Source organism: Montipora foliosa, chromosome 7 (assembly GCF_036669935.1).
Source record: "Montipora foliosa isolate CH-2021 chromosome 7, ASM3666993v2, whole genome shotgun sequence".
NCBI classification, from domain to species: domain Eukaryota; kingdom Metazoa; phylum Cnidaria; class Anthozoa; order Scleractinia; family Acroporidae; genus Montipora; species Montipora foliosa.
In genome coordinates this window covers 33,725,571-33,752,689 of record NC_090875.1, presented here as the reverse complement: position 1 = coordinate 33,752,689, position 27,119 = coordinate 33,725,571, and the positions used below count along the sequence as shown (strand labels likewise).

Genomic DNA, 27,119 nt, shown 5'->3' with positions numbered 1-27,119 from the left:
CGTAGGTAGCCTGTACCTATATGTATAATAATATATAGGTACAGTCTACCTACGGCCACACATTAAGTGATTAGTCAGCCATGTTGCCAGCATGGTTGTCCTGATAGTGTAGTGGTCATCACACCCGAATAGTGGTCAGGAGGACGTGGGTTCAAATCCCGCTCAGGGCAATTACAGTTTTCCCCAGAAGTTGTCCAGTGTTGTGTTTCCTGTAACTTTCTTTCAATTTCTCCTCAACTTGAACTGTGAATCCATTTGCGATCCTCCTGGGGGTGATACGTTGTTGGCTCAAGGGATCTACTTAACTGGCTATTTACATTAATTACCCTTGTCCGCCTGTGAATCACATGTTGATCCAGCGTTATCACAAAGAAAAACTGGCCCTTAGGGAGTCCCACGTAAATGCCACACATTAAGTAATTAATCAGCCATGTTGCCAGCACGATTGTCCTGATAGTGTAGTGGTCATCACACCCGAATAGTGATCAGGGGGACGTGGGTTCAAATCCCGCTCAGGGCAATTACAGTTTTCGCCAGAAGTTGTCCAGTGTTGAGTTTCCTGTAACTTTATATATATATATATGACTAACTCCGTGAGCGGGCAAGATGATTCAAATCCCGCGCTGTGACTGGCTACCCGAGCGGGCAAGATGAAGCTATACTGCCCGCTCAGGATTTCTCGCTTGGTCCCGCAAGATCAAAGATTTTTTTTTTGTGTGTGTGTGTGTGTGTTTTATCCCACATAATAAATCATTTCTTAACAAAGCTTGTTCGGTCAAAATAGCTTGATATTGGCGTCGTTCTTTTCTTGCGTGTTTATGGACCTCGACTTTGTTGCGGTCCATAAACACGCAAAAAAAAAAAAAAAAGAACTCTGCCAATATCCAGCTATCTTGACCTCACGCTTGGTCAATAACCCATATATACTCCTGAGACACATATTTGTATCTGCGCTCATCCACATTTATACACCAGCCCCAGTTGTTCAAACGATGGATAGCGCCATCTGCCAGATAAATCACTATCCAGTGGATAAGTAATAGCGAAACCAATTGCGCTATCCAATGGATAGTGATTTATCCGGTGGATAGCGTTATCTACCTTTTGAACAACTGGGGCCTGGAACATAGGTGGTACTAGTGTATCAGTCGTTCATTCTCAGTTTCAAATGTTAAAAAAAATAGACCAATTTACTTTCAAATTTATTCGAACTTCGTCAACTACATTACAACCTAAGAAACAGTCAACACAATTTTATCCAACCATCTTACACTAATCGGTATAACGACAGCTCATTTTCATATAAGGCCTCACATTTATGGAATCAGCTTCCATTATATGTGAAGCAAGTGTCCAAGCTGAGTGACTTTCGTAGGAAATTGAAAACGCTTAACTTCTTAAATTTATAGTCCAGCTGTAAATGAATTTATTGTAGCTCTTAGATTTTTAGCTCATATTACGCACTTAATAATATACATGAAAAAATTACTCGATTCTGATTGGCTGAGAGCAGTGCAGTTCAAGTGTAACACAGTGCAAAAAGTGTAATATCAGTAGGGTTTGGTCAGAACAAATCAAAAGTCTTTGTTTTTAAAACAAGCGCGCGCCCTGGATGACGCAATTTATGGCGTAATTTTTCTCTAATTGCGTGATACGCGTGAGTTTCTTCTGGTTAACCGTCTGGAATTTTTTCATGTATATTATTAATAAGCAATCACATGATTTTCTAGTGCAATTTCAAATAAATAAGCTCTTGTAAGTTTTTCAAACACTACAAATTGCACTGACCATACGGACTCGTAATATTTTGCTCGTCTTTGAAAAATTTTACTCGAGCTGATTTATTCCAAACTGCTCTGGAAATCATGTGATCACCTATACTGATTGATATATTATTTTTCCCATTTGGATTTGCATAGTTTATAAGTAAGTACGTGGCGTGAAAGTATTACTTAGGGTTTTTTAGCTTACTTTACGTTCTAAATGGATATTTTTAGCCGATACGATTCTTCAAGTGAAGCTATGACCCTCGCAGTTATAAACGCAATTTTTGCAATTACGTAAAGAAGCCTGAAAATTTAGGACTTCAACGGGGTTTGAACCCGTGACCTCGCGATACCGGTGCGACGCTCTAACCAACTGAGCTATGAAGCCACTGACGTTGGGAGCTGGTCATTTGTGGGTTCCAATGTTCCCGTGAGGAATAAATCAACGATGAAATGATATATGAAATGGATCATATATGAACTGCGGATATGAAATCAAGTGAAGCCATGATCTTCACAGTTATGAACGCGATTTCATACCCGCAGTTCATATATGATCCATTTCATGTATCATTTCATTGTTGATACGATTCCTATTATTCATATTTCCTAATTCATTAATTTTTGTATAGATTTGTTATTATATTTTCTTTTTCTTGATTTTGGATGGTGCCTCAGTACTAATTCAAAGATATTTTTGCCCTGGTTTATGATTGTGCAGGAAATGCAGGTCTTAACAAGTATTATTGAAATCCAACAAGAAAATTGGGGTTAAACACGCATTTTTCAAAGATAATCCATGAATAATACTTGTAAACTGCTTTAAAATAAAGCAATGTATGGCGTTTTTTCCGAAATTAAAGATTAATTATCTCTCAAAATGAATGGTTACCCCAAATTTTCTTTTTGGATAACAAGGGTACTTAATAAGATGTACTTTCTGAGTATAGTCTTAAACCGCGCAAAAATATCCCTGTATTAGTAGGCATCACCGATGGGAAACCCGAGTATGCGAAATAACAATAGGAGGCACCGTCCCAAACTGTCATGTGTTTCATACATGACCCTCCGGCTCGGACACTCGGGGCATCCCCATCCTACGCAATGACTGTAGTAAACTGATTGATTCATTGATTGAATGTTGGAGAGGGAGGGTGTAGAGCAAAATTTCTATCGACCCTGGACTCGGGCGTCCCAAGCGCTGATTAATACACAACTGTGCCTCAACACAAGAAGAGCAGTGCATAAATTTATACGTTTTGACGAAGAGATCTATTCATCTCTTTTATGCTCTTTCCTTGGATTTGAGTCAGAGATCTGAATAATGATAGTGGATACATGGCTCATTTTAAGGGGAAAAAAAACTGGACAGTAGTAAAACTTGAGTATGAGGACAGAGACCAAGAGAACCCAAAATGACGTCCACATCGGGAATTTAACCCGAGACACACTGGTAGAAGGCAGCTTCTCTCAACACTATACCGACCCAGACGATTAGACTACACGAGCGAGACAGAACCAATTTTCGTTGGAATATGCAATCATTAAAAATAAAAGCAACAAATAATCTTTCAGTTGTGTGAAACGATTCACCTCTTTTAAGAGTACAGTGTCTCTACTCCGTTTCGGTGTCAGGGTGGCTTAGTGGATATCCATCGGGTCTCCCACCACTGCCAGCCGGGGTTCAACTCTGGCCCCGTCCTGCATGTGGGCTGAGTTTCTGTCGATCTCAACCTGAATCGAGGGGTTTTCTCCGGATACTCCGGTTTTCCTCCCTCATCAAAATCGACTCACAGATAATTGACATCTAGCCGCGGTACTGTGCTCCGACATCAAACATGGACTGCATAGCGGCAGCCAGAGGCGCCTTCATATGCTTTCAGCCCGTTATCGTGAGCTGCGCCCTTTCGCAGTTCATTCCTCACTAATTATTATTGCGCAAACGTTGATTAAATACAACTCATTCGTCGAAAGCAAGTTGCAGAAAAAAAAATTCATAAGATAACTTCATTTCCAGGCATTTTGACTTGGCTTTGACTTGTTTGAAAGGTAAAGGCTGAAGAACGAGCTTTCTTGAAAGGCTAGAAACTTTCACTTCAAAGCAAAGTGAGAGGTCCTGGACTTTTGTCATATTTCAAAACGGTGCTAGATCTTTTTTCCTTCTTCCTTGTTTTTACAATGATAATTTAATAGATACTTATTACAAAAACTGTGCTAAAAGCGAACATTTAGAATGAGTGCTTAGATCAACATGCTACAAATCACTATTATAATATCGTGTAAGTTTCAGGTGTCTAAGGGCTTTTGCCATAGCTGCCATAAGCTGTATTACCCATTTTGTTTCAGTGATACGAGAAAATCATGAAAAACATATTACGAAGAACTGAGATCAACTATGTTGGGAATTACGAACAAGATTCAATGACTAGTTAAAGTGAAAAAAACACACTTTATTATAAGGAAGAAAACGTATACTTAAACATTTTTAACAGCTTGGAGCTCAATATACCATACTCGGTCTATTACAATCCTCCACAGATGGTCCTTTGAGAGGCCATGACAACAATACTCATGACTAATATCGTCCCTTGATTTTCTTGAGCAAAAATAGTACACCATTTATCGTGCACGCATCACGGTCCTTAAAAAGCACACAAAAATCACAAAACAAATGGCAACATTTACACTGAATAGCATATTATGGAACTTAAGCAACCACAACGAGGACATCTATAAAAAATTTCTGATCGAAAGTGATTCAGAGAATTTGGTCGTGGGTATCCTGTGCACACGCTACTACGTGAAATTGAGCGAGAGCACGATGAAATCCTGGTGATGTTTTTTCTTGAATTGAGTAGGCAAGTCCTACCGTGGGAATTTTTTTTTTCTCTTTCGATCAAAGCCGTACGAACAGAAAGTGTGTATCCAATTTCCAGAGAAAAAAACATCTGTGTGTATGACGTTGATATTTGGATTGGAAATTAATAATTTCTCCTTGGGTGTTCACGTGAGCTCTTAAAATGAGATAATTTAAATTGATGTCAGGACAAGAAGCCAGGGAAAAACTATGAACGCAAAAAAAAACAACAACAACAACGCACGGGCTGCGCAAATCAATTTTTTTTTGACTTATTGTCTCGTTGTGCACATATGTTCATTTTCTTGTCAACGTTGTCCTTGCTTGAGTTCCCTATTCACATTCAACGAACAAATCATTTATCTTTACGCATCTCCTGTCCTTGCATTCTTGCACACTAGAGTACAATGAGAAACGCATTTAAATGTCAAATGTCTACGGTGCGCGTAGCAATGTCATCTCCACTAACTAACCCGTACAAAAAAATGACAGTGTACGAAGGCGGAGCTAGAGCTTCATGAAAGACAACGAGGAGGCTGAAGGAAACTTAACGAAAGGCGAAGAAAGAAGACTTCATGGAAGGATTTCTGCATTGAAGAGGGGGTATTTGGATTTGATATTATCATCAATTTAAAAAGAAAATGACACGGTTTTGGAAAAAAAAATTGACCAGCTTGAAACACGTTTAGGCACCGTCCACACTTATCCGGAAATTTTTGTATCCGCAAATTTGTTGTTTCGAATACGGCTTGCGTCCACACGTATCCGGCGAATTCAGAAATTTTCGAATACGGTCTCTAGAGTGGAAATGTTTGAATACGCTGCCAATTCGGATACGTGTGGACGTACCCCCAAATTTTCCAATACGCCGACGTAAAACTATCAGATCCAGTTTTTCCCGGGTGAGGTAAATCAACATGGCGTATCGACCTTGGACCTTAAAAGACTCTCACGTGCAACTCGTTATCAAAACAGAGAAAATGGCGCCAACATACGATTTTGCGCATGCTCAACTAACAGAATCTTTGTCAAAAGCATTGGGCACTAGAGTTCATTGGGAAACGTGTGGAAAGTGAAAACGGTTCGAAAATGATTGGAATACGCTACGTGAGGACGCAGATATCTTTAAAACCGAAAGAAAAAAAAAAACAGTGCAAACATTTCCGGATACTTGTGGACGGAGACTTAGCGCTTCATTCAAGAAGCCAGTTGATTTGTTGGAAGGAGTCTCCGAGCCCGTGGTCCACACATGATACCCAGATCCGCCAACTTTTACAAACAAGTCTAAAAACAAGAAGACCGATCATAAGGAAGGTTTTGACTGAAGATTTGCTGAGACAAGCAACTTAAGCTAAAAAGAGGTTATTTATAAAACCGTATCCATTTCGAGGGCCTCGTTATCCCAGGACTCCTGAGTTTTGTCATTCTGCTTTGGATGAGTCTGTCCTTTGTTCTTTGCGATAAACAAGATAACCAGCAAAGCGAGCAAAACGACAAAGCCAAGAGACATTGCAATTAGAACTGGAGGCTTCGTGTACCATTTCGAGGTCTGAGGCTGGAGTGACATTGGAACATCTGAACTCGAGTTTGTGGACGATGCAACATCCGAACTCGGGTTTGTGGTCGATGCAACCGGATCACTTGTGCTCGATTCTGAAGAAAAAAGGCAAGACAGTTGAAGGCAGTAAATAGGTGTAAAGATAATCATTCAAAACCGAAAATGTTGTGAAAGAGATTATTGTGCATGTAACTTGAGTTTAAGTTGTTGATTAAATTTTTGGTTACTGTTTGCAAGGCTGGTTTGTTTCCTGCGGTCAGCTCAGGGGTGTTGTATCTGTTTGATCACTGTAAACTGACGATTATTTTTGTACTTTATGCAGAAGCATAATTATTTCCTTGTACACTATATTGCTTTCTGGGGTTAGAAACGTGAGGTTTGCTTTTAGGCTTGGCTAAATCTATCTATTAATTCTTCTTTTAATATCGTTTTATTGATTGTCGTCGTATAGGAAAAAATCTGTCTCGCTCTTGGTTAAACACTGCAATTAGCAGATCTTTATATCAATATATTAGCCATGTTATCTGACAATCCACTGTGTGGTCCTTCAAAAAGTAGAGGTCTTATTTACATTTATGCAGATAAACCTACTGCATTTTGGTATGCTGTGTGGCACACAACCATCAGTTATGTGGGAATCTGCTTCATTGGTTATTCTTATAAATTTGGCGCACGAGAGACGGCAGCAGCATTGATTTCTATGCTTGTTCATTTGTGTTTAATTACAAAGCGTCATTTACAAGTCACTAATAAGGACATTAAGAAGTCACTAGAAAGGAAAGTTAAATTGGTTATTATACTTACCAGCTTTCCTGATGCAAATAAAAGGATGTAGCCCATTACACGGAACAATCGTTTGAGTTCCATTTTGTGCTATCACAGTACATTGCTGCTCTCGATTATCGACATCTCCCTGCTAAAAAAGAAGGAACCCGTTGAATTCATAGTATCCTCGAGGATGTTATTACGAAAGGCTCTTCTTCAAAAATCAATGAGGGCCCTTGTTCCCTAGGGGTCCTTGCTCCCCTGTTTCCTTTAAAAACGAGCTGGTGTTTCCTTGTTCCCGAAATTAGTTGTTCTTAGTTTTTTGATCTCTTATTTAAAAATGGTTTATGTTACCTTGTTCCCTAAGGTATTTTGTCTTTGTTCCCCTGTTCCCCATTTCAAATTAGCCTTGTTCCCTCGTTCCTCAAAGCCCCTGGGAGACCCTCATCAATGAATAGAAATGACAGAAAAATGAGCTTTAAAGATAAAAGAGGTGTGTTTGACGTCTTATGTAATAGTTCAAACAAAAACAATTAGAGGCAAAAGGAATAACGAAAATAACAATGCCATAAAAACAAAAAACATATGACTATGCTTAACGAAAGGTAAGGATCACATTGTAACCAGGTTGGCAATCACACATAGTTTGGTGCTGCCTTGGTTTAGAACAATTTGAATGTAGCTTAAAAAGTTACAATTAAAAGACCCATTCTTCTGTCTAGTGTCTTCTTGAGTGGTAATCCAAAGTTATCGCTAGAGTCCTTTTATATTCGCTGTAGTATGGATCAGCATGCCCCGTTTATGTATAAGTTGCTAAACAAATTCTCTCATTCGGTAAAGTTTCATTCAATAGGGACTTTCATTTTGCAAGATTACAAAATAATATTCGCAAATCCTGCGCTACTTGAAGATGGGGAAATTGGTCTTCAGTTAATTTTGCTCATGGTCTTTGGAATCGTCTAGATACCTCCTTAAGGAAAGCAGATTTCTTGGCTGCTTTTAAGAGTGGTCTATATAAAGCTACATTTATAACCTGTAAGTTGATTTACTTGACTACCCATAGTTTGTTTTGGGTTATCTAGTCTCTAATACTTGAGGACCCTTCTCCAGTGCTCGAAATTAAGAAATAAAAATATTCAGATAGTCCCTATTTCAAAAGCCTGAGGCAACAAAACCCGTGAATTAGGTTGCCTTGATAAATCGTTGTTTACCCACTAGGAAACCCCTTGTGATTAATTGCACCCTGTGTTAAGATGCAATCATATGCATGGCGATGGCGCTTGAATTCACCATAGTTTTTTTTGGTGTGCACCCATGATTTTTTTCTTTGTTAGTTTTTTTTGGGGGGGGGAAGCCTGGATTTAGTAATGGAGTGCATTTCGCTTTCTGACAATGTTTTTCAAAAAGCCACAGGTACTCAAAACATGGGAAAATGATCAGCTGGGCAAATTAATTGTAGTTAACTTCACGCTACTATCGCACGTTGACAATAGAAACCCGACAAGTGAGTCAGGTGCTAGTTAATTTCCTTTTACGGTTTGATTGTCCTTTTTTTTTGCTTCAAGCAACCAGGCTTTTCATTTTACCAAAACTGGTCACCCTAACGACCGAAGAACCGCTAGTTTTGAGCACTGATTCTGTAAACCACCTCTTGTGACGTTGGTATCCTCAATGAAGATGATGACTTGTCCACTTATTTGTGGCCTTTTGATTTCTTTTCTCCGAGAGATTCCGAAAACCACCTCATACGACATTTTGGCAATGGTTTTGTAAAAGATTATGTTTTTCTACGAGCCTTTTCTCCAAGATAATGAAACAAGTGGTTTGAACACGTCCTTACACCACTGGGGATATTCTAAAACTGGCACCTTTAGTCATTTTATTGATTACCATGCCAATTTCCTACAGAAACTAAACACAAGAAAATCATCTATAAAATTGTTTTCCAGACTTTTACTTAAACTGGCAAACTAGAGGTAATTTGTTGCTATGTGTTCCACTCTGGGAAAAGGAATGGTTAATTATCAAGCAATTTGTTACCTTTTGAAGGGAGTAACTTTGAGAGAAAGTAAATAAAATTGGTAAGTGAATTTCCAAGGCAGAATACGAAGCAACTTCGAAATTTCCATGTCCCTTTTTCACTTAAAAATGTCAAAGAACATGGAAATTTCCACGTTCCTTGCACGCACAACATGTAAACATGGCAATTACGGAAATTGGAAATTTCCATGTTCTTTTCCCACATAAAATGTAAAAGAACATTGAAATTTCCACGTTCCTTTCGGATATAACATGTAAACGGTACATGGAAATTTCCATATTCCTTTCCCACATGAAATGCAAAAAAACATGGAAATTTCCATGTTCCTATAGGGTATAATGTATAAACAGAACGCAGAAATTTCCATGCTCCTTTTATCTATTAAGGTGGGCAGACACGAGGGGTCGTGTTGCAGGGACATGTCGCTGCAACATATCCCTGAAATATGTACCCGCAGCATTTTCATGTGTAAATGTTGTCAATTTGTCCCTGCTACATGTCCCTGCTAAACGACTTTAATGCATGTCGCTTTAGTGTGTACTACACACCCTTCTGTCTCTGGAACATGTCGCTGCAACATGTCCCTGCAATATGACTCCTCGTTGTCTGCCCACCTTAAAATGTAAAAGAATATCGAAATTTCCATGTTTCCTTTCTCAGACAACATGCAAAAGTAAGGGGCATATGCATATTCCCTTAATCTAGATGTAGGATCGAAACGTTCCACGCTGAATTGAGTGACAGAAAATTGGAATCACCAGTTTTACCAACATTTGGGAACATCGGTTTTACCAAATCGTTTTGCGTGCCTTTTTTGGATGGGTGATAAATTGCATCGGATGGGTGTTTTCCAAAAAAATTATCTCCATAATGCGTTACCGCCGGTATGTGGAACTCAATGAAGCTAGGAGAAAGAAGCGACATCATGCACAATATTTCTAGTACGATTTCGTATTGACATTATTTCAGAAGCTTGATATTTTAACACGGTGGCAAAAAGAGTTTGCAGTTGCACCGATTTGTTGGGAATGAGCAAAACCTTATAAGGTATTGTGCTAAGTAGAGGAAGCTCCACTCACCCGAAAGTGGTTCTCAGAGAGATCCTGCATACGATCGAATTGGAATTTAGTGAGATGGTTACAATTTTTGCTTAAGTGCTCGTATAAAGTGTATGCTGGCCGATACAGGAGTCCTAGTGAAGTATCCAGGGTTTGTAATCCTCTTGAGGCATTGAAGGAAGGCATGCTGGTATAGTAAAAGAAGTTGGAAACGAGCACTTTGAGTTAATGTAAATATGGAAGGTTAAAAAATACCAGTAATTGGGCTTAAAGAAAACGACTAGCAATAAAATCTACAAATTAAAAAAGCTAAGCAATTACAATAAGACGTGCAAACACCTGCGGGAGCCATTTAAGATCCGTCGTTACAAGAACTTCTCAGCCAATCAGAAGCAAAACTTGAAGCGATTTCAAGAAAGTCACTAGTCCTCATATTTCTGTCTGTTTTGCGCTTTCATGGCCAGTAAACAAAATTTTGAGTTACTTCGATCTGTGTTTGGCAAAGGGGACTCCCGAGTATTTCCTGCAGAACGTCGTAACTTTCTAGTGTCTTTGTTTTTGGTTTTACAACGCTGAAGCGAAAACGGTGCTATAGCGCTTTTCAAACGAAACTCCTGGAAGTGAAGGCTGCGTCGATCATGACGAAACACGGAAATCTGCAGGTCCGCACGCCATGATCTACTTCCTCAGTAGTGTGCCATAACTTATTTTGGAAGAATCTTACTTTAAACTTTATTTTTAATTCTTGATGCAAGTTTCTCAGCAATTAGTTCAGGTTTGTCATATATTTTCAATTTTTTTTATCAACATTATAAATTAGAGTTTTAGTACAAGTTAAGCTTTTAATAGGTCAAATATAGAACATGCGGGAAATTAACCTTTTTGACACCGGCATTATTTTTTGGCTATCAGAAATGTTTCACATTCTTTTGCTTCCACCTTCTGTTGGAAGAGGTAAAATTAACATTTACTATTAAATAGGTTTATATATATTAAAATTCAGCTCGAAAATGAGGTTTAGAGAACAAAGACAAAGGAAAGTGGATGATATGCAAATTTTTTCGTCGCATTCATTCCAAAGTGTTTCTTTTGTTTTTGTCCTCACTGCTTCAGTATCAAGCTGAATACTTGATATTCCGAAAATGGCTTTTGTTATATAACGTCACGCTCTTCAGTGGGGCACTGATAGGTTTCATTTGCAATTCCTTTCAGCCAAACTGAAGACCCTTCTCTTTCATATATATGAAATTGAGGGGACGTGGCTCAAATTAAAGGTACACGGAAAGGTCCAGGTTCTTTTACCTAGTTGAGATGGAAATTTCCATTTGTTCTTTCATCTAGCTGCATCACATCAGAGGAATCGAACGTGGAAATTTCCATGTTCTTCAGACCATCCATCTGAGATCAAAGGACATGCAAATTTCCATGTTCTTTCATTTAGCTGAGGGCAAAGGAACATGGAAATTTTCATGTCTTTTCTTTCAGTTAAGGTCGAAGGAACATGGAAATTCACATGTTCTTTCAGCTGAGGTTGAACTGGGAACATGGAAAGTTTCATGCCCTTTTTTTTTCATTTGAGATCCAAGGAACGTGGAAATTTCCATGTTCTTATTCATATACCCAGCTAGAAGAAACGAGATATATTGAGTATGTAGTTATTTTGGAATACATTACCTATCGCCATAAGTTCAGATGTTTAGATAGTACCTTTTAAGAAAAAGTTAAAATCGTTTTTCTATAACACACTAAGTTCAGTTTTCAATCAAGATGACATGCGTCCTTACAAGTTAGACTGTCCGAAGTGCCGCCGCCCCAATACTGTTATAGGTTGTTCTTCTTAAATTTCTGTTTTTTTTTCTTTTGGTTTTTCTTTTATTATTGGGGTTCCAGGGAATGGGTATCAATTCTTTTTATTAGGGGGATTGTTAGGTGGTGGGTTTACCAAGCAGGGGACCTAGTGTCCTATTGTATGCCCACCTGCCTCAGGGCGAAATTTTTAAATAAATAAATATTAAATAAATAAAATAATTATGACTGAAATGTTTCTCAGACTGAAAAATTAAAAATTATATTTCTTAGCTCAAAAGGTAGTCTTCTCATTTCTGTTTAATACGCAATGTGTACCATGGTTTTTGCGCTGATAGCGCTTTCCATAAAAATGATCATGTAACGTAAAAAACTTAAAACATTGGCATTGGTAGGAAATGGAGCATGCAGGCATGTGGATTTTATCTCAAAAAAATACATGGACAGGGATTTTTCTTTTACAACAACATGAATAACAACGGCAATAAAATCGCCCAACAAAGTATTTACAACCACAAAAATGGTGTTTTATCTGGCACAAATAGGGCAAATCGGTTTATGTGTGCCACAAAATCTCATTTATTATATCCCAGAGGGTTTTAGAACCTGTTTTTGGTGACAAGTTCTTTTCTCTATAAACCTGCAACGGTTTGTTCTATTTGCCCGTGCCACTATCCTTTTTGCGCAGGGCGAACATTGTGCTTGTGGCGAAAGTCCGTCATCACTTCCCTTACAAATTACTTTCCTTTGTCAGATTAAAACTTCGACCGACGTCGCACCATCGAGAATCGACGTTCTAGTGTTCTATCAAGGTCTAATTTTTTTCTGTTATATCTGAGAGAAAATAGCCACGATACTTTGAGTAATGATTTTCATCAGGAAGAAAGCCAGTTACACTGTATGCTCCTTAGAACAGTTACAGGTAACTTTACGAAAATCAATTAGATCTATTTGCACATGACAAAGAATAGAAAATGATGCCTTGTTCGTGGTGTATTTTGCATGGCGACGTAAATGAACTTCGTACAATATTTGACAATTTGTCCTTCAGAATCAAGAGCCCACTTCTTGCAAAATATTTTTAGGCACCCTTTTGACTTCTTCATTAAATGCCCTCGGTAGCCATGTAACTGAGGCTGAGATGAAGTCTCAATTTATGTTATAAACGCATGTGCAAAATGGTGGAGAAAATATCCAACGGATTTCAGTTTCTGATTTGATAGCTTAGCGGTTAATTTCGAGGAGGCTCTCGGACGTCCTAAGGTGAGAGGGTTCGAATCCTTGGGGCGGAATGGAATGTTGTGGTAATAAAGTAAGGGACAGTAAGGTAGAAGTGAATGAAAGGGAGAGGCGGTAAATGGTAGAAGAACGGAAGGCAAGGGAAAGATGGAGGAGGAATTTAGTTTCATTGTTTTCTTTTTTATCACCCCTAAAATAAGCTCCATTTTCTTATCACATCCCCAAAAAAGGGAAAACCCTTTTTTAAATAGTTCATAATAACCTAGGTTGAAAAAACTTGACCTTGATTGAAAAAAATCAACCTAGGTTAAATTTAAAATAGCCTAAACTTAAATTTAAACTGTAACAGGTTCACTAGAACAAAATTTAGAACTGAAAGGTGTTGAGGCAATTCCAAAATATTATTGACCCATGACATGCAGACATGAGTCTGGATGTATGAGAGGTTATATGGATGGACTGAGGGAAGGATAAATTTCTCTTCAATTTTGAGGCAAAAATACATACCCTAGCTTCCCCGTTTGTCACCCATATTGGTACTGCTGGACTGCCATAAATACTTGATAGTTCCATTCTTGCATAGCCAATTTTCAAATCTGCTGCATCTGTGGTTGATGCAATATGACCTCCATAGTACTAAAACAAAATCAACATTGACAGAGATGTGTCAAATGATTGTTCCTTGTTTGGTTGTTCGGAGAACCTTCTTACGATTAGCTACGTTTTTTCATTCTGCCAGTAATGGCTTTTAGTATAATTACATAGGTGATTATTAAAAATCTCTGAGCAGGTTGGTTGCAGTTGAGGTGGTTATTACGCGATAATCACCAAAGCGTTTTTTCAAAATGGCCGCAAGCCGTTTTGTCGAGGCGACAGACGAATAATCACCTATGTACTAATACAAAAACAATTATTCACCTCAGGTTCTGTGAATATCGGTAAATATAAACCGAAACGAAGGCAAGGTCTTTATTCACCGATATTCACCACGCCATTGGTGAATACGTGTTAGTGGTCAGAGTCATACAGTTTGAAACGTTTTCACTCACGCGACCAGCAGCCATGTTTTTGTTTTATTACTGAAACAAAAGAAAGAATTTGCATAAAAATAGAGTTCAGTTCCCGGAGGATTTGGTACATCATCATGGCCGCCGTCACGTCATGTAAAAACGCTCTATATATGATGATGGTTGGTCATGTTATAGGTGCATTCATGCTAATGAGGCCCTCGCAGGGATTTTGGGGATGAAGGGAACATAGCTAATTTGAAGTGGAGAGCAGTGGAACAATGTCAAAATATTCTAGGGAACAAGGGAAGAAAAACAATTTTGACCGATTTTTAGGGCTCAAAGAACAGGGAACAAGTTTGATGGTAATTGGGAGAACAAGGGAACACAAGCAACTATTTAAAGGCAACAAGGGAACGAGGACCCCCTCCCCCATTGATTTGCTTGCTTTTCATTGCGGAGCGTTCATAATATTGACAACGGTGGCAAAGAAATACCTCGCAGTAATCTCTTGCTTCCTTAAACGTTTCGCCTCCACCCCTTAAAACTGCACAAATTGAATCCTGATTCATCCAGCCAGGTGGGCATCCACCTATATAACAGATTAAGAGTAGTTTTATTTTATTTTATAAATATTAAGTCATATAGTAAGTTTTCTATGTTCCGTCTACGGTTTGTAATAATTCTTAATATCATCATCATTATCATCATCAGTATACTATTATATCATTATCATTATCAGCTGGTGAGCACACTCATTCTAGTCGTGCCGGTGGATATCCCTAAATGGAGAAACGAACTTATGACCGAGAGATTTAATAGTGTAGCAAAAGGCGAGTTACGGTTGAATAGCTTTACAGCGTTTCTCAAGTGTTTTCCATCTTGAGAAAGTGCTGGAAGAAGAGGCTAGGTCCCGAAGGACGAGCCTGGGGCTGCTGGCAACCCCACTGACAAGGAAGAGTTTTCTTGAAAAGCTACATTGGGGTATCAGGGCTGTGGCATTGAAAAGTTTGATTGTGGTAGGGAGGGAGGAACCAAAGGCTGTGAAGGTTGACAAGGAAAGGGTAATATGATTGATGTTGTGATTGGGAAAGGCTGGGAAGAGAGGGAAGAACAAGTGTAAGTGGACAAATGAGGAGAGGAAGGTGTTGTGGGAGTGTTTTGTCAGGATTGGTGGGAAGAGGACGGAAGGGGAAATCAAGAAAGTGAAGGTTTTGTGGGACAATTGTGATCTCACAGTTGGAGTGCGCAATGCAAAATAATCTGTTGACCAAGATGGAGAGGAGTGAGATTCAGAAGATGGTAGGGAATGAGATCGGGAAGGAGGAGGGTCCAAATCAAGGGACGATAGTGATCATCGATGCTGAGTGAAATGTGTTGCTTGGAGAAAGTAATGATGAGGAATGTGGGAGATGTGAGTCGGGTACGGATGGTGTTGTTCCTGAGTAAGAGGCGATGGATGAAGGAGACACATCTGAGAGTGCGGTAGGTAAAGATCTGGAGAGGGAGGACATAGTGATCCAGGGTATCGACAAGTCAAATGATTCTGGATAAGCTGGACTGTTTTGGTTTTGAGGGTAAGGAAAGGGCTCGAGGACAGGATGATAAGGGGAAGATGGGTGGCATCCATGGAGAGGTCTAGTGGTTGTGAAGAGCTTGCTTACTTTTCTCGATGATGATGGTCTTGAGTGTCGAGAAGTGAGGAGAAGGAAGTTCTTCAGAAAATGAGAACAGTCTTTAGTAGTGAGGAGTGGGTTGAGGCAGTTGGTTTGAAGGCGTAGGATAGGAAAAGGTGAATAGAGAGATGAATTTTGTGGAAGGGCTAATGCACATTCTTGTGAAGGATAGGATCTCTGTGTTGGAGATAAACAGGCTTTTATAGACTGAGTGGTATGTAGCAGTGGAAGATTCGGGCTGATGGGGAAGAAAAAAGGCAACAAGTTAGAGAAGAAACCCAGGTGGCGAAGAAGAATTGGGAAGAGCATCGTGAAATGTCAGCAGGATTTGGCAAGGGATGGGGAGATGAGGAACAAGTTGTGAGCTACAAAGGATCAGTTGTTAACAGACAAGGTGATGTTAAGGGATGCTCGAGTGAAGAAAAGGCGTTTGCCGCCAGGGAAGTGTTCGATGAAGTAAGGATCAAATTTAATTTGGAATAATCAAGGAGGAGTCATTGTCTCCACTCTTTGTTCTCATGATGATTCCTCTCATAATATTGTTCAAAAGAGAGATCATCGGGTACAAGCTTGGGAATGGTCAGAGGTTGATCATTTATTTCCTGTTTATGGAGCTAGAGGGCTTGATCAACGTTGTGTGCGTTTTTGTCACGGGATATGGGGTTGGGCTGGACAAGTGCTGCCTTGGTATTGAAGCAGGGGTTGAAGGTTCTTTATGAAGATATTTTGTTGCCACATAATCAGGTGGTAGTGGGTTGGCGAAGACGGATATATAGGGAATTGGTTGTGTTGGAGGATATGGATCTTTTGCAGAGGGAGAAGGTCGAGCAGGGGCATTTGAGAAGGGTGAAACTGGTGACGAGGTTGAAGTTATACGGTAGGAATTTCATTACGGTGATAAATGCATAGGGTATATGTGTGATAAGGGACAGTGCAAGGCTTTTGGATTTGGAAATATGGAAACTGAGGGCAATGGATATGAAGACGATGTTACGTTTGGGGCGTTCCACAAGAAGGGGAGTGCAGTGAATGTACATGAAGTAGAAGTGTGGCAGGAGAGGATTGATCAGTGTGTATAATTGTGTTAAGGAGGAGGAACTTGGTATGTTTTCGGGAGGTTCCATGGGAAGTTTACGAGGGATGTCAGTGAAGTAGTTGATGAGAGGTCGTGTCAGTGGCTTAGAGACGGGTGTTTAGGGAAGAGCACAGAGGGGTATGCTTTTTCTGCTCGTTTTTTCTGCTCCCTGATCTCTGCGATACCGGTGCAGAGGTCAGGTTTCGAATCCTGGTCAAGCCTAAATATTTCAGGCTTTCCTTTCGTTACAGCTCAAGTAACGTTAATTAATATCTGCGATGATCATATATATGGCTTTCATATATATGTTGCTTGCTGTGTAGTGTATTTGCATAGAAAAGAAGAAGAAGAAGAAAAAGAAGAAAAGCTACGGCTGAGTATTGACTGAATAATTGAGAGTCAAGAGCATGAACATTTCTCGAATTAATGCACTCTAAGAACTACAGTCTTGGCACTTAAAGTTACTTTAGGCATAAGTATCATTAAATTAGACATACAACAGAAGTGAATAATGCTTTCCACGCGTCGTCTTTAGTAATTTAAACAGCCGAAGAGACAATAGTTCCCGTAGTCGCAATATACTGGCGCTTTCCGATTAACCCCGTTCTTGTATAAGAGTAAACGAAATAAGCGGACTTTTTTCTCTGCAAGTAAGGAGTTATTTCTGTAAGATCTTCGCAGGAGGCGATGGTCAAAACTCACCAATGTTCACCTCCTCTTGAATGAATAATTGTCAAATTGGAGATAAGCTGAGATTTTTAACATAAACTGAGATCAAAAAAGTGTTGATTTGATACAATGTATATACCTCTCAGACCTGATCTCCAATGGACCCAAAAAATAACTCTGGAAGCCCTTTCTATTGCTCTAAGCTATTTTGTTTCTCTTGCCCATCACCTTTGAGTTAGCTCATAAGACTCTGCATTGAAAACTTGTGTGGAGTATTCTAAACTACAATACGTACGTGATAAAATTTCCTTTGGAGGCAGCTTTTGGAAAGGCTTATATATAACAGTGGACAAATAATCAAAGTCTTCTCTGTCGAGAATCCGCAACGCCAACTCAGACTCTTGATCTACACCCCACCAGTTCATTTCTGCATGTATCTTGTCCGTAGCATTGGTTGCACAAAATTCGTACAGGAAAGCAGGGTTTTTGAAGTTGTTCCAATGGTAACTCATTTGCCCATCTGACAGAACAGTACAACTTCCAAAGGACTGTCCCGGTCCTCGATTGAGATAAAAAGTGTTCATCTCACATTGCTGGCCTTTAAAAAAAGGGCCTTGAAAGGTAGATTCAATGACTATAAAATTAGAGTTATTGAAGAAAACGTTGTTTTTAATCCAGCATGGTATGTTCAAAAGTTTAAGGAGACGACCTTGGAATTGACCCCAATGATAATAATAGTTATTATTTTCAAACGCGTTTTCCAGGATGTAGAGGAAGGCAGGATCACCTTTTGATCTTTCTTCTTGCTTTACCATGATCCCGTTATTATTTCCAGTAATAGTATTGCGGTAGATCAAACCTTTTGAAGAAACTGTGCCCTGACTAACACGCAAAGTGGCTGCAAACGAAAGCCTATAGTTTCCAGAAATGAGATTGTGAGCAAGAGTAAAATCACTATCCCTTATGTCAATAAAAATTGCTACATAAGAGTTAACGATTTTGCAGCGCTCAATAGAAATAGAATTCTGCCTGCTTTGGAAGGCCTTGGATATGTAAGTTATTGCTATCAGAAAGTGGCCACTGAATACACTGTTAGATATGCGATGATCTCCTGAAAAAAATAAGAAAAAAAAACATTCTTGTCAAACGCATGCTTCCTTTTCCAATTAAGGAAAATACGTTTACAATAATAATTTTACTATATTCTGTGGTTTTAATGGGGTTGTACAACTGATCTCTGTGGACAATTAAAGGGGACATAGTTTTTGAGTGGATGTAGGGGTTGCTAACCCATTAACTTCTGGCTTAAGGCAGAGGTAATGAATAGTTTTGCTACAAGTGTGACGATAACATGAAGTATACAATTCGAATTATAGACTTCAGATGCACCAACAAGCAAAACCTATTTCTTCTGTAAACATCAAAGAATTTTTGGGACGAACATTTGATATGTTTAAACGAAAAAGATGCCCTTTGCTATGGTTACCATGTAAAATGCAAACAGGTCAGAGTTTCACTGTTTGATTTTTACATACGAGACAGAACATTACATGCTTGCTTGTAGGTAGGAGTTTTATCTTCTCATACTGATAATATGTATGAGCTGTACGTTACGCCACAAACAGCCGTGTAATATCCCCTGTGTTTAGAAGGGCGTTTATTTATTTGAGTTAAAAAAGGAAAATACAGTCAAAACTGCTCCAGCGTTCCTCTGACGAGCGGATTAATAAGTTCATTACTGCAAATTTGATTTCAAGGATCATTTCAATAATCTGTTCGTCGGATGAATAATGCAAAATTCAAATCAAGCGTCAGTGCAAAACTCGAGTTTTGATTGGTTTATTGCTCGCATCCGGTGTCAGGCTGGCGTGAGAATGTGACAGGTGTACCAATTTGCATAATTTGCCAAGGTGATAACAACTGTGATTTGCCTTTCTTTTTAAATTCATTTCTCTGTCCAATCTCTGGAATTCGAAAACATAGTGTCTCAAGTTTTAGAATACTGGTAAGATTACAGAAAGGTAATGTTGCTAAAGTGAAATGACCGTTGTTTGACAGATTATGTCATATTATGCAAATCAGTAGGCCTGTGAAATTCTCTCGCCGGCCTGGCACCGAAAGACAGCAATATTCCAATTAAAATTTGAGTTTTGAACTGAGGCTTGATTTGAATTTGCATTATTCATCCAACGAACAGATTATTGAAATGATTACTGAAATCAAAGTTGCAATAATGAACTCATTAATCCGCTCGTCAGAGGAACGCTTAAGTTGTTTTGACTGTATCAGGTCTTTTTCCCAATTTCCCGAGGTGAGGTGTAAGAGAGTGAAAACAAACAAGTTTCAAGCGATTTACATCATGCATGAGAGAGCCAGCTTAAACAGTGAGAATGATTGACATTATGTTGCAAAATTAATGCAGTTGTCTCCTGCCACTATTAGGATGTTTTTTGAGGAATTTCTGGGCCGTTATGATCCCAAGAAATAATACATCGTACTTCAAACTGCTACGTTGGGTGAAACAAGTATCCTGAAGTTGCTTTTCCTTCACTGTCATCATTATAACAGTCCTCTTCCTGAAAGTCATCATTATTTGTCTCTTTACAATTTTGGTCCCATCAAGAACTGTTGAAGGCCACTTACGTTTTGAACAGCCCAATAGTTCGAGGTTGTCAATGGACAGGTAGTTTACGCTGTGATTATACAACGACTTGTTAACTTTGCCATGTAATAGAACTCTGTACTCATCAAGATCTGCTGGAAGAGCGATTTGCACCTTTACCCAAGTTCTTTCTTTTTCACCTTGTTTGCCTCTCCAGATAAGTTTTTGCTTAACTTCAGGATATGTTCCTAAAACATTAAAAGCACAAAGGGAATAATGGGATCTCCAAAGTGACAGATAGGAAAGCTTTAGTTTGACCCGGGGCTCCACCGTATTTCGGCCACCGACATGTGGCTTATTGATATATAGTATTCCGAAAGAAAATCTCATGCAGTCGATTTGATTTGGAAAAGTATTGTTTGAAGTGGGAGAGGAACCATTTTAGCACGTTATTTTAAATGTTATTGCTGTACGTAAATATAGAATTTGACTTTGTTTCTCTCGGTTATGTTCCACAAGATTTAGAATTTGGACGGCATCACAACTGCATCCGGTGGAAACGCAGTTTGGTAGGTCAAAGGAGACAAAACAGAAAACACAGACAACATCGACAACATCACCACAGAAAGTTACTGGCTAAAGCTTAGTTCCCACTGGCGACATAAGGATCATAAGCATAATCTTAATCATAAACATAAACATGAGCTTCTTATGTTCTAGTGGGGACGGCCGCTCTAAAAACGTAAAGAGCGTATTTAATGCGTGTTTCCGTTGTTTACACGTCTGCTTTAAAAATGACGCAAACGCAGCTGCTGTGCAACTTGTTGCCATGCATTCTTTTTTTTGGTACTATCTTTAAATTTCTTTAAAGTTTTATTGTACAATACAGAAAGGTTTTCAACTGCACTCGCAAGCTTTTCCTCGAAGCTGGCCGCCATCTTGAAAATGAACCGACCCGAAAGTACTGGTCCTAGACTTTAATTGGCCAAAAGACAATGACCCCGTTGCGTCATTATGTTTCTCATTATGTCGTTATGATTTTCGCGTTCCTACTGCAAAGAAAAGCGACATAGTCATAGTCAAAGCCATAATAATAATCATAAGAAAATGGTCGATCATTTTCTTATGATTATGATTATGTTGATCATAAGGGCGCCTATGATTATGTTTCTGGACGTTCCCACTAAGACATAAGCGACATAACAGCGTTATGTTCGTGCTTATGATTATGATTATGATCGTTATGTCGCCAGTGGGAACTAGGCTTAACATGTTTTGTCATAACAAATGTTTTCTTTTATATGGCTTGGTAATTTATTGGGGAAATTAGCGAAATTATATTTTCTTGAGCAAAAATAGTAGCTATAAGACGCACTCCAAGTTCAGAGCAATTTAAGGGTACACACAGAGGTTTTTACAGTTAAATTGCTTAGTTTACCTTACTTACTATAAAGTCACCTTTCGCACATTTTCCATTGATCCTTACCCGCAAAATAGCATAGCTAATCGGGGCGGGTAGGAAAAATAAAAGGTAACAATAAGAGAGGTTGAGAAACAATAAAGAGACTAGATACACAAACATCAACAGAATATTGACAGGGAGTACATATTTTACAAAATAGGTGAAATAAAACAGTTTCTCTTGGGACTTAAAATGGTCCCACGAGAAAACAAAAACAATGATTATGCAAAATTTGGGCGGATAAACAAAGAGTACTATTTTAACCTTTCTTCAGACTCCAGAGGGACACGCTTTATTGTGGCGTGCTTTTGAAGCCGGTTCAATAAACTCACAGATCGTGTTTGATTGGGTCTAAAAGCACTTGGCTTCCCTCATGGTTTAAAACCCGATAAAGCACTCCTGTTCGTTTATTAAACAGTAAATAATGTTCTTAACTAGAATAACCTAAAATCTTCAGCTGCATTTTGCTGTACATGGATTTTCCCTTTTAATGACTTCAGTCCCGCGAGAGTTGGGAATGCTGAATTTTGTGAAACATAAGGAAATTTCGCACTAAGTTTAGGTGGGGATGGTACCTAACATCAAAAATAAGAGTGTACTGACCTGAAAACAAGGAATGTAATTTACACTAGTATTAACAAACCTGTTTGTATGTATGTTGACAAGACGGAACTTTCGTTTCTCTGTTGGTAGAAAAAGACCAAGGAACAAAACGGCGAGTGCTTTGTGATGACAGGACTAATGATGGCTGCATGGGCATCCAAATGATCATTACTAGTAAGAGAAAGCCGTTTCCCTTGAAGAAAAAGAAGCATAAGTGAGGCGAAGGAAACACCTGAGTCACTTACCTTCAGTTTCCGTGCTTTAAAATGACCTCATTGTAAACACCACGAAATGTCCCCTTTCCCTTGTAATCAACTTCAACATAATTTTTCTCAAAAAATAAAAGCGGTAAACTTAACGTCGCTATCAAAGCTACATCTAATTCAACTTCTCAAGACAACACTAACGGGTACAATAAACATGACCCAAAATTAACCTACTGTTAGAAGTACTGTTGGAAACGGGTGGATGACATTAAAGAGGCCTCTTCATAACGTTTCTTAAAATCAGTTTAGAATGCAATCACATGCATTTCTGGGCACAATATGCAAGCCAGACGACCGGAAAACACACTTGCCCAGGCAGAGTAATCGTCAAATTAGACCCATACCACTGACATCTACAGTAGATTTGTGGAAAAATAATATAATCAAATCAAATCTATTTCTGAAAAATTTAGCGTACCATTTGGTGAGAGATATGAGTAATCGTCTCCCCAATTCAACTGCCAGGAATGCTCTGCTAGAATTTTCCAAGTCGTGGTGACATTATGTCCATCAACTGACATGTTGGAAAATGTGTGCCAGGTGCAAAGGCCAAGGTCAAATGTGCATGGGAGATCTGTCGAAAAAAAATCACATTCATTTTTCCAACAAACGGCTATTGAGACTGCTGGAGGTTATTTCAAGTCCTACAGCTTCACTTGTTTAGCTGTTAATCACCTTCTCGGAAGAGTCATACCCTCTACGATTTTAAAGATATCCTGCGGTGCCTAAAAGCTATAAAATTTCCAAGTTTAATTCAGCCGAGACATTACTCAGAAAACTCAATTCTCAACCGGAGAAAAAACTAGTATAAATTGTAATGCGTTCCAAACTAAAATGTTGGTCTTTTTTTCCAAAATACGTAATTCCAACGCAAGAACCCGCTTTTGTAGGGCATCATACAGTGAGACATTACTGAAAAAAGTTCAAAGCTAAAACTTACCAATGATATCGATTTCTTCCACTTTAAAAACAACTTGGGAATTAGAGTGCCCAGTCCAATGTATCGAGATGGAATCACATGGTACAAACAAGTCTTTATGGAGAAGATGTGACAGGTGCGTGCTTGACCTGTCCAAAATCAAGTAGCCGGCAAAAAAGCCATAAATTTTGACCCTCTGTGTTCCTTTAAAGTATAAAAGAGTTATTTTGATCCCTTGACCATAGTGTACATTCAATACTTTCTCGCAAGTTACCAGTGTTGGGTAAATTGTCATGAAGGGAACCTCAAAATAAAGGATAGTCTTGTTTTGAACAAGATTGTTTTCTTCGTCGCAAAGAAACATTCGGCCGTAGTATACACGAGGAATGTTATAAGATTTTACTATAGATATTCCTTTACGACTGTTGATGAATTTAGTGTCTTCCACCTCAATATTCTGTCCTGATGGAAAAAAGTATATACCGGATCCAGAGAGCATCGTAAATTCACTGTTCTTGACATGCAATGGTTTTTTCGTGAAATAAACGCCCAAGCCACCACCAATACAATTCTTGACGGTGATGAAATTGACTTCGGGCACATTTATCACAGCTTCTATGGCATAAACCTTTCTGCCATGGCGATTACCACAGTGCGAAAACTCAACATGTTCCAGGGTAGAAGGCTCCATGGAGACGTCGAGATCTCTGGACGACACAAAACGTATGTTACCCCAGGCTTTACGGCGGCAGTAAACGCCCAATAAAGAGATGTTATTAAACGGCGGGTTGAGTTGTTTTATCGAGCATTCGTGCAAAGAGGTTTCATTTCCATGACAGTGTAACTCTACAGGAGTTGAGTCGTTTACAGTTATATTTCTTAAAAAGAAGCCAACAAGAGGACCATATCCAAGATGCTTACAAACACGAAAAAATAGTGGATATTGTAAATAGTGATAATATCCTGCTGCGGCAACCGGTTTCCAGGAATTTCCTTCAAAGATCTGAAGCATCCCATACCACGGAAAAGGACCACCTACGAGACGAATCTGATTTTCGACATTTACGTCGCTAACGTCAATAGGCTGAACGGTGAAAATTATTCGTTTAGTAGCTGTTCCAACGGCACGAATCCTTCCAGCGATGAGAATGCTTACTCCTGGATTTAATTTGATTTTTACGCCAGGCTCTATCGTTAGTGAGACGTTATCTAAGACCGTCAAATCCGTTGTTACATGGTAAGGGCTTTGAGATGCCTTGAGGGTTAAAGACTCGAACAATCGCCCAGCGAGAACCCTCCCATGTAGTTTGCGTTCATGATGGACTTGGGACACTGAGATCAGGTCATCATGGCTCAACAGAAATGGCCAATATTCAGCAATAGCAAAGTCGTAGTTGTCATCAAAGTCCGATATTCTGTTTCGTACTTCACTGGCATTTGAAGTACCCCACCAGTTATGTGTCACATTTACAATGTCACGCCAAGAGTTGGCTTGGACTCTCACACAGAGTTCACTTGAAAATCGAGTGTTATTGAACCCGTTATAACGAAACCTCACGTTTTGATGGAAAAGGAGGCCAAAGAGAATGACAACGCACAACTCTTCATCGTCGTATTTGTGAGAGTTTTTGTTAGCAAAGTTATTGGATAAGGTATTGTAGCTGAACACCAATTCGGCATTAGTGGACGATATGTTAACGTTGCGAATCATTCCCAGCAATACAATACTTTGAGCTGAATTCCGTTCGAATGTATTGTTGGTAATGTTGATGTCTCCATTCATTGGCTGGACCTCTACTAAGCTAATACAATTGCAATCATTTTGTGCGAACGTATTGTCTCTGACAGAAACATCCACACTGTGAAGGGTGGGGCTTTCGAGCAAAACACATCTTCCAACATTCGACAAGAACTTGTTTTGCTCCATAGCAAAATTATAACCTCCATATCCTCGCATGACAAGCACTCCATTCTCGGCAAAGGTATTTTCTGAAAAACTGTTTCTCGCAAATACCACTTTGTTTCGGTGTAATATAGAAGATGAATAGGCTGAATGATATAGGACAGCAGCAAAACCACGATTTCCTTTGAATACATTATTAACAATTAAAAATATGATGCTGTTTTCCGATGTAGAATTAACCAAAACAGTAGTCCCTTCGTTATCAAAAAAGGTGTTGGAGTCAAGCTTTATCACTGATCGACTCCTGTCTGATTGAGATAATGTGATAGCACCTTTTTTGTTGAAAATGTATGAATTACCTCTAGCCAAGAGGGTAAGACTTCTTCCATTAAATTCAAGACCTGCATAAGCATTGTGTGCAATGCTCGAATTTTGAATTGTAACTATACTTGGCATGTCCCAGTTGCTAATGAACAGCCCATGTGTTCGCGAACCATTGATCGAGCAGTTTTGGAGGTCCACAACTAAGGAAGAAATTCGAAGTGACCAATGTCCTTGAGAAATCTTGATACCGAAATCCTGCGAGTCAGATATAGTTGTGTCCGTTATGCTTACTGATGACAAACCATAATCTTGAATTTCGATACCTCCAGAAGCGCTGTTAGAAATCTTCATTTGCGCAACATTGATTCCTCCTCCAGTGTTATCAATGCTTTCACTCTCTGACAGAGACAGAAATGATTTTGATTCGTAAGTCGTTAACGTGGTTTTCATCAGGAACGGCCACAATTAGAATGAAAATCGCACATCGAGGTCACAAATAATTTGACACCTGAGCTGAAAACCATGTTACTTGAATAGCAAGACCCCACCATTTTTCTAACGTAAATATAAACAAATTACGTGAGAAGAGCATTATTTACATGTATCCTAACAAGCTTAACTCAAACCTCTGTAATAATAATAATAATAATAATAATAATAATAATAATAACAATCACCTTATTTAAGTCTCAAAGCTATTTAGCCAAGCACGAGTGCTCTACTAATTGGGGAGACCACAAATCAACTGAAACTAGAACAAATCAAATCAATTGTTGGGTTTTGAGGAGAGGGGAAAACCGGAGTACCTAGGGAAAAACCTCTCGGAGTACAGTAGGGAACTTACAAACTCAATCCACATACGGGGTCGAATCCGGGAATCGATCCCCGGCCACGTTGGCGGACGACAAGTAACCACACTTGAGGTTTTGTGATGGGCATGAGCACCAGGCAATTTTACATACTAAGATAAATGGGTAAATATTATCCCGCATTTTAGAGATCTCTATTTTCCAAGTTGTACAAAAAAAGTAGAGACATCCTAGTCTCTTTTTGCTAACATCAGAAGCCTGAATAATATTTAGTTAAATTCCTCCTTGCTTCTTTATTTATTTATTTATTTATTTATTTATTTATTTATGTTCTGTATAGCTTATCTAAATTCTTTTTTCCTAGCATTTATTTTTTCCTTTTGTCAATTTAACTTAAAGAAAAAATTTAAACCTAGAGAGTTTTCTTTCACAAACCAACACATTTTTAAAATTGAATTGTCTGTGTAGTTTCCAGTATTTTAGTACTGAGAAGGATTAGAAACCTTAGATTTAAATCTCTTCCCTGTGGTCCGAGCCTCTGCAGAAGGATAATGATTATTGCGGAATTAAAAGTCCTAACGACAGCGTAAACATACAACAATCTCCTAAGTAAACAATCCAAGTGAGGGTAACTTTGTGGACACTGGGCAAGGTAAACCACATGCAAATTGTCAATGATGGCATTTCCCACGAACATGTCACTTGTTTTGTTTG

General features: G+C 38.9%; 1 protein-coding gene across 5 annotated transcripts in view; it reads right to left on the bottom strand.

Annotated features, from left to right (window-relative positions):
- Positions 1-4,915: 4,915 nt before the first annotated feature.
- The window catches only part of LOC138011865 (protein bark beetle-like), a 130,228-nt gene continuing 108,024 nt past the window's right edge, over positions 4,916-27,119 (bottom strand). For all 5 annotated transcript variants that reach the window (XM_068859097.1, XM_068859095.1, XM_068859098.1 and 2 more), the window contains 9 exons: positions 23,391-25,994; positions 22,869-23,024; positions 22,225-22,377; positions 20,161-20,367; positions 17,813-18,628; positions 14,595-14,689; positions 13,598-13,726; positions 6,986-7,097; positions 4,916-6,276 (listed from right to left, as the gene is read on the bottom strand). In XM_068859097.1, coding sequence (XP_068715198.1) covers positions 5,990-6,276; positions 6,986-7,097; positions 13,598-13,726; positions 14,595-14,689; positions 17,813-18,628; positions 20,161-20,367; positions 22,225-22,377; positions 22,869-23,024; positions 23,391-25,994 — 4,559 coding nt within the window. In that variant the 3' untranslated portion in view covers positions 4,916-5,989. The remainder of the gene's footprint in view (positions 6,277-6,985; positions 7,098-13,597; positions 13,727-14,594; positions 14,690-17,812; positions 18,629-20,160; positions 20,368-22,224; positions 22,378-22,868; positions 23,025-23,390; positions 25,995-27,119) is intronic.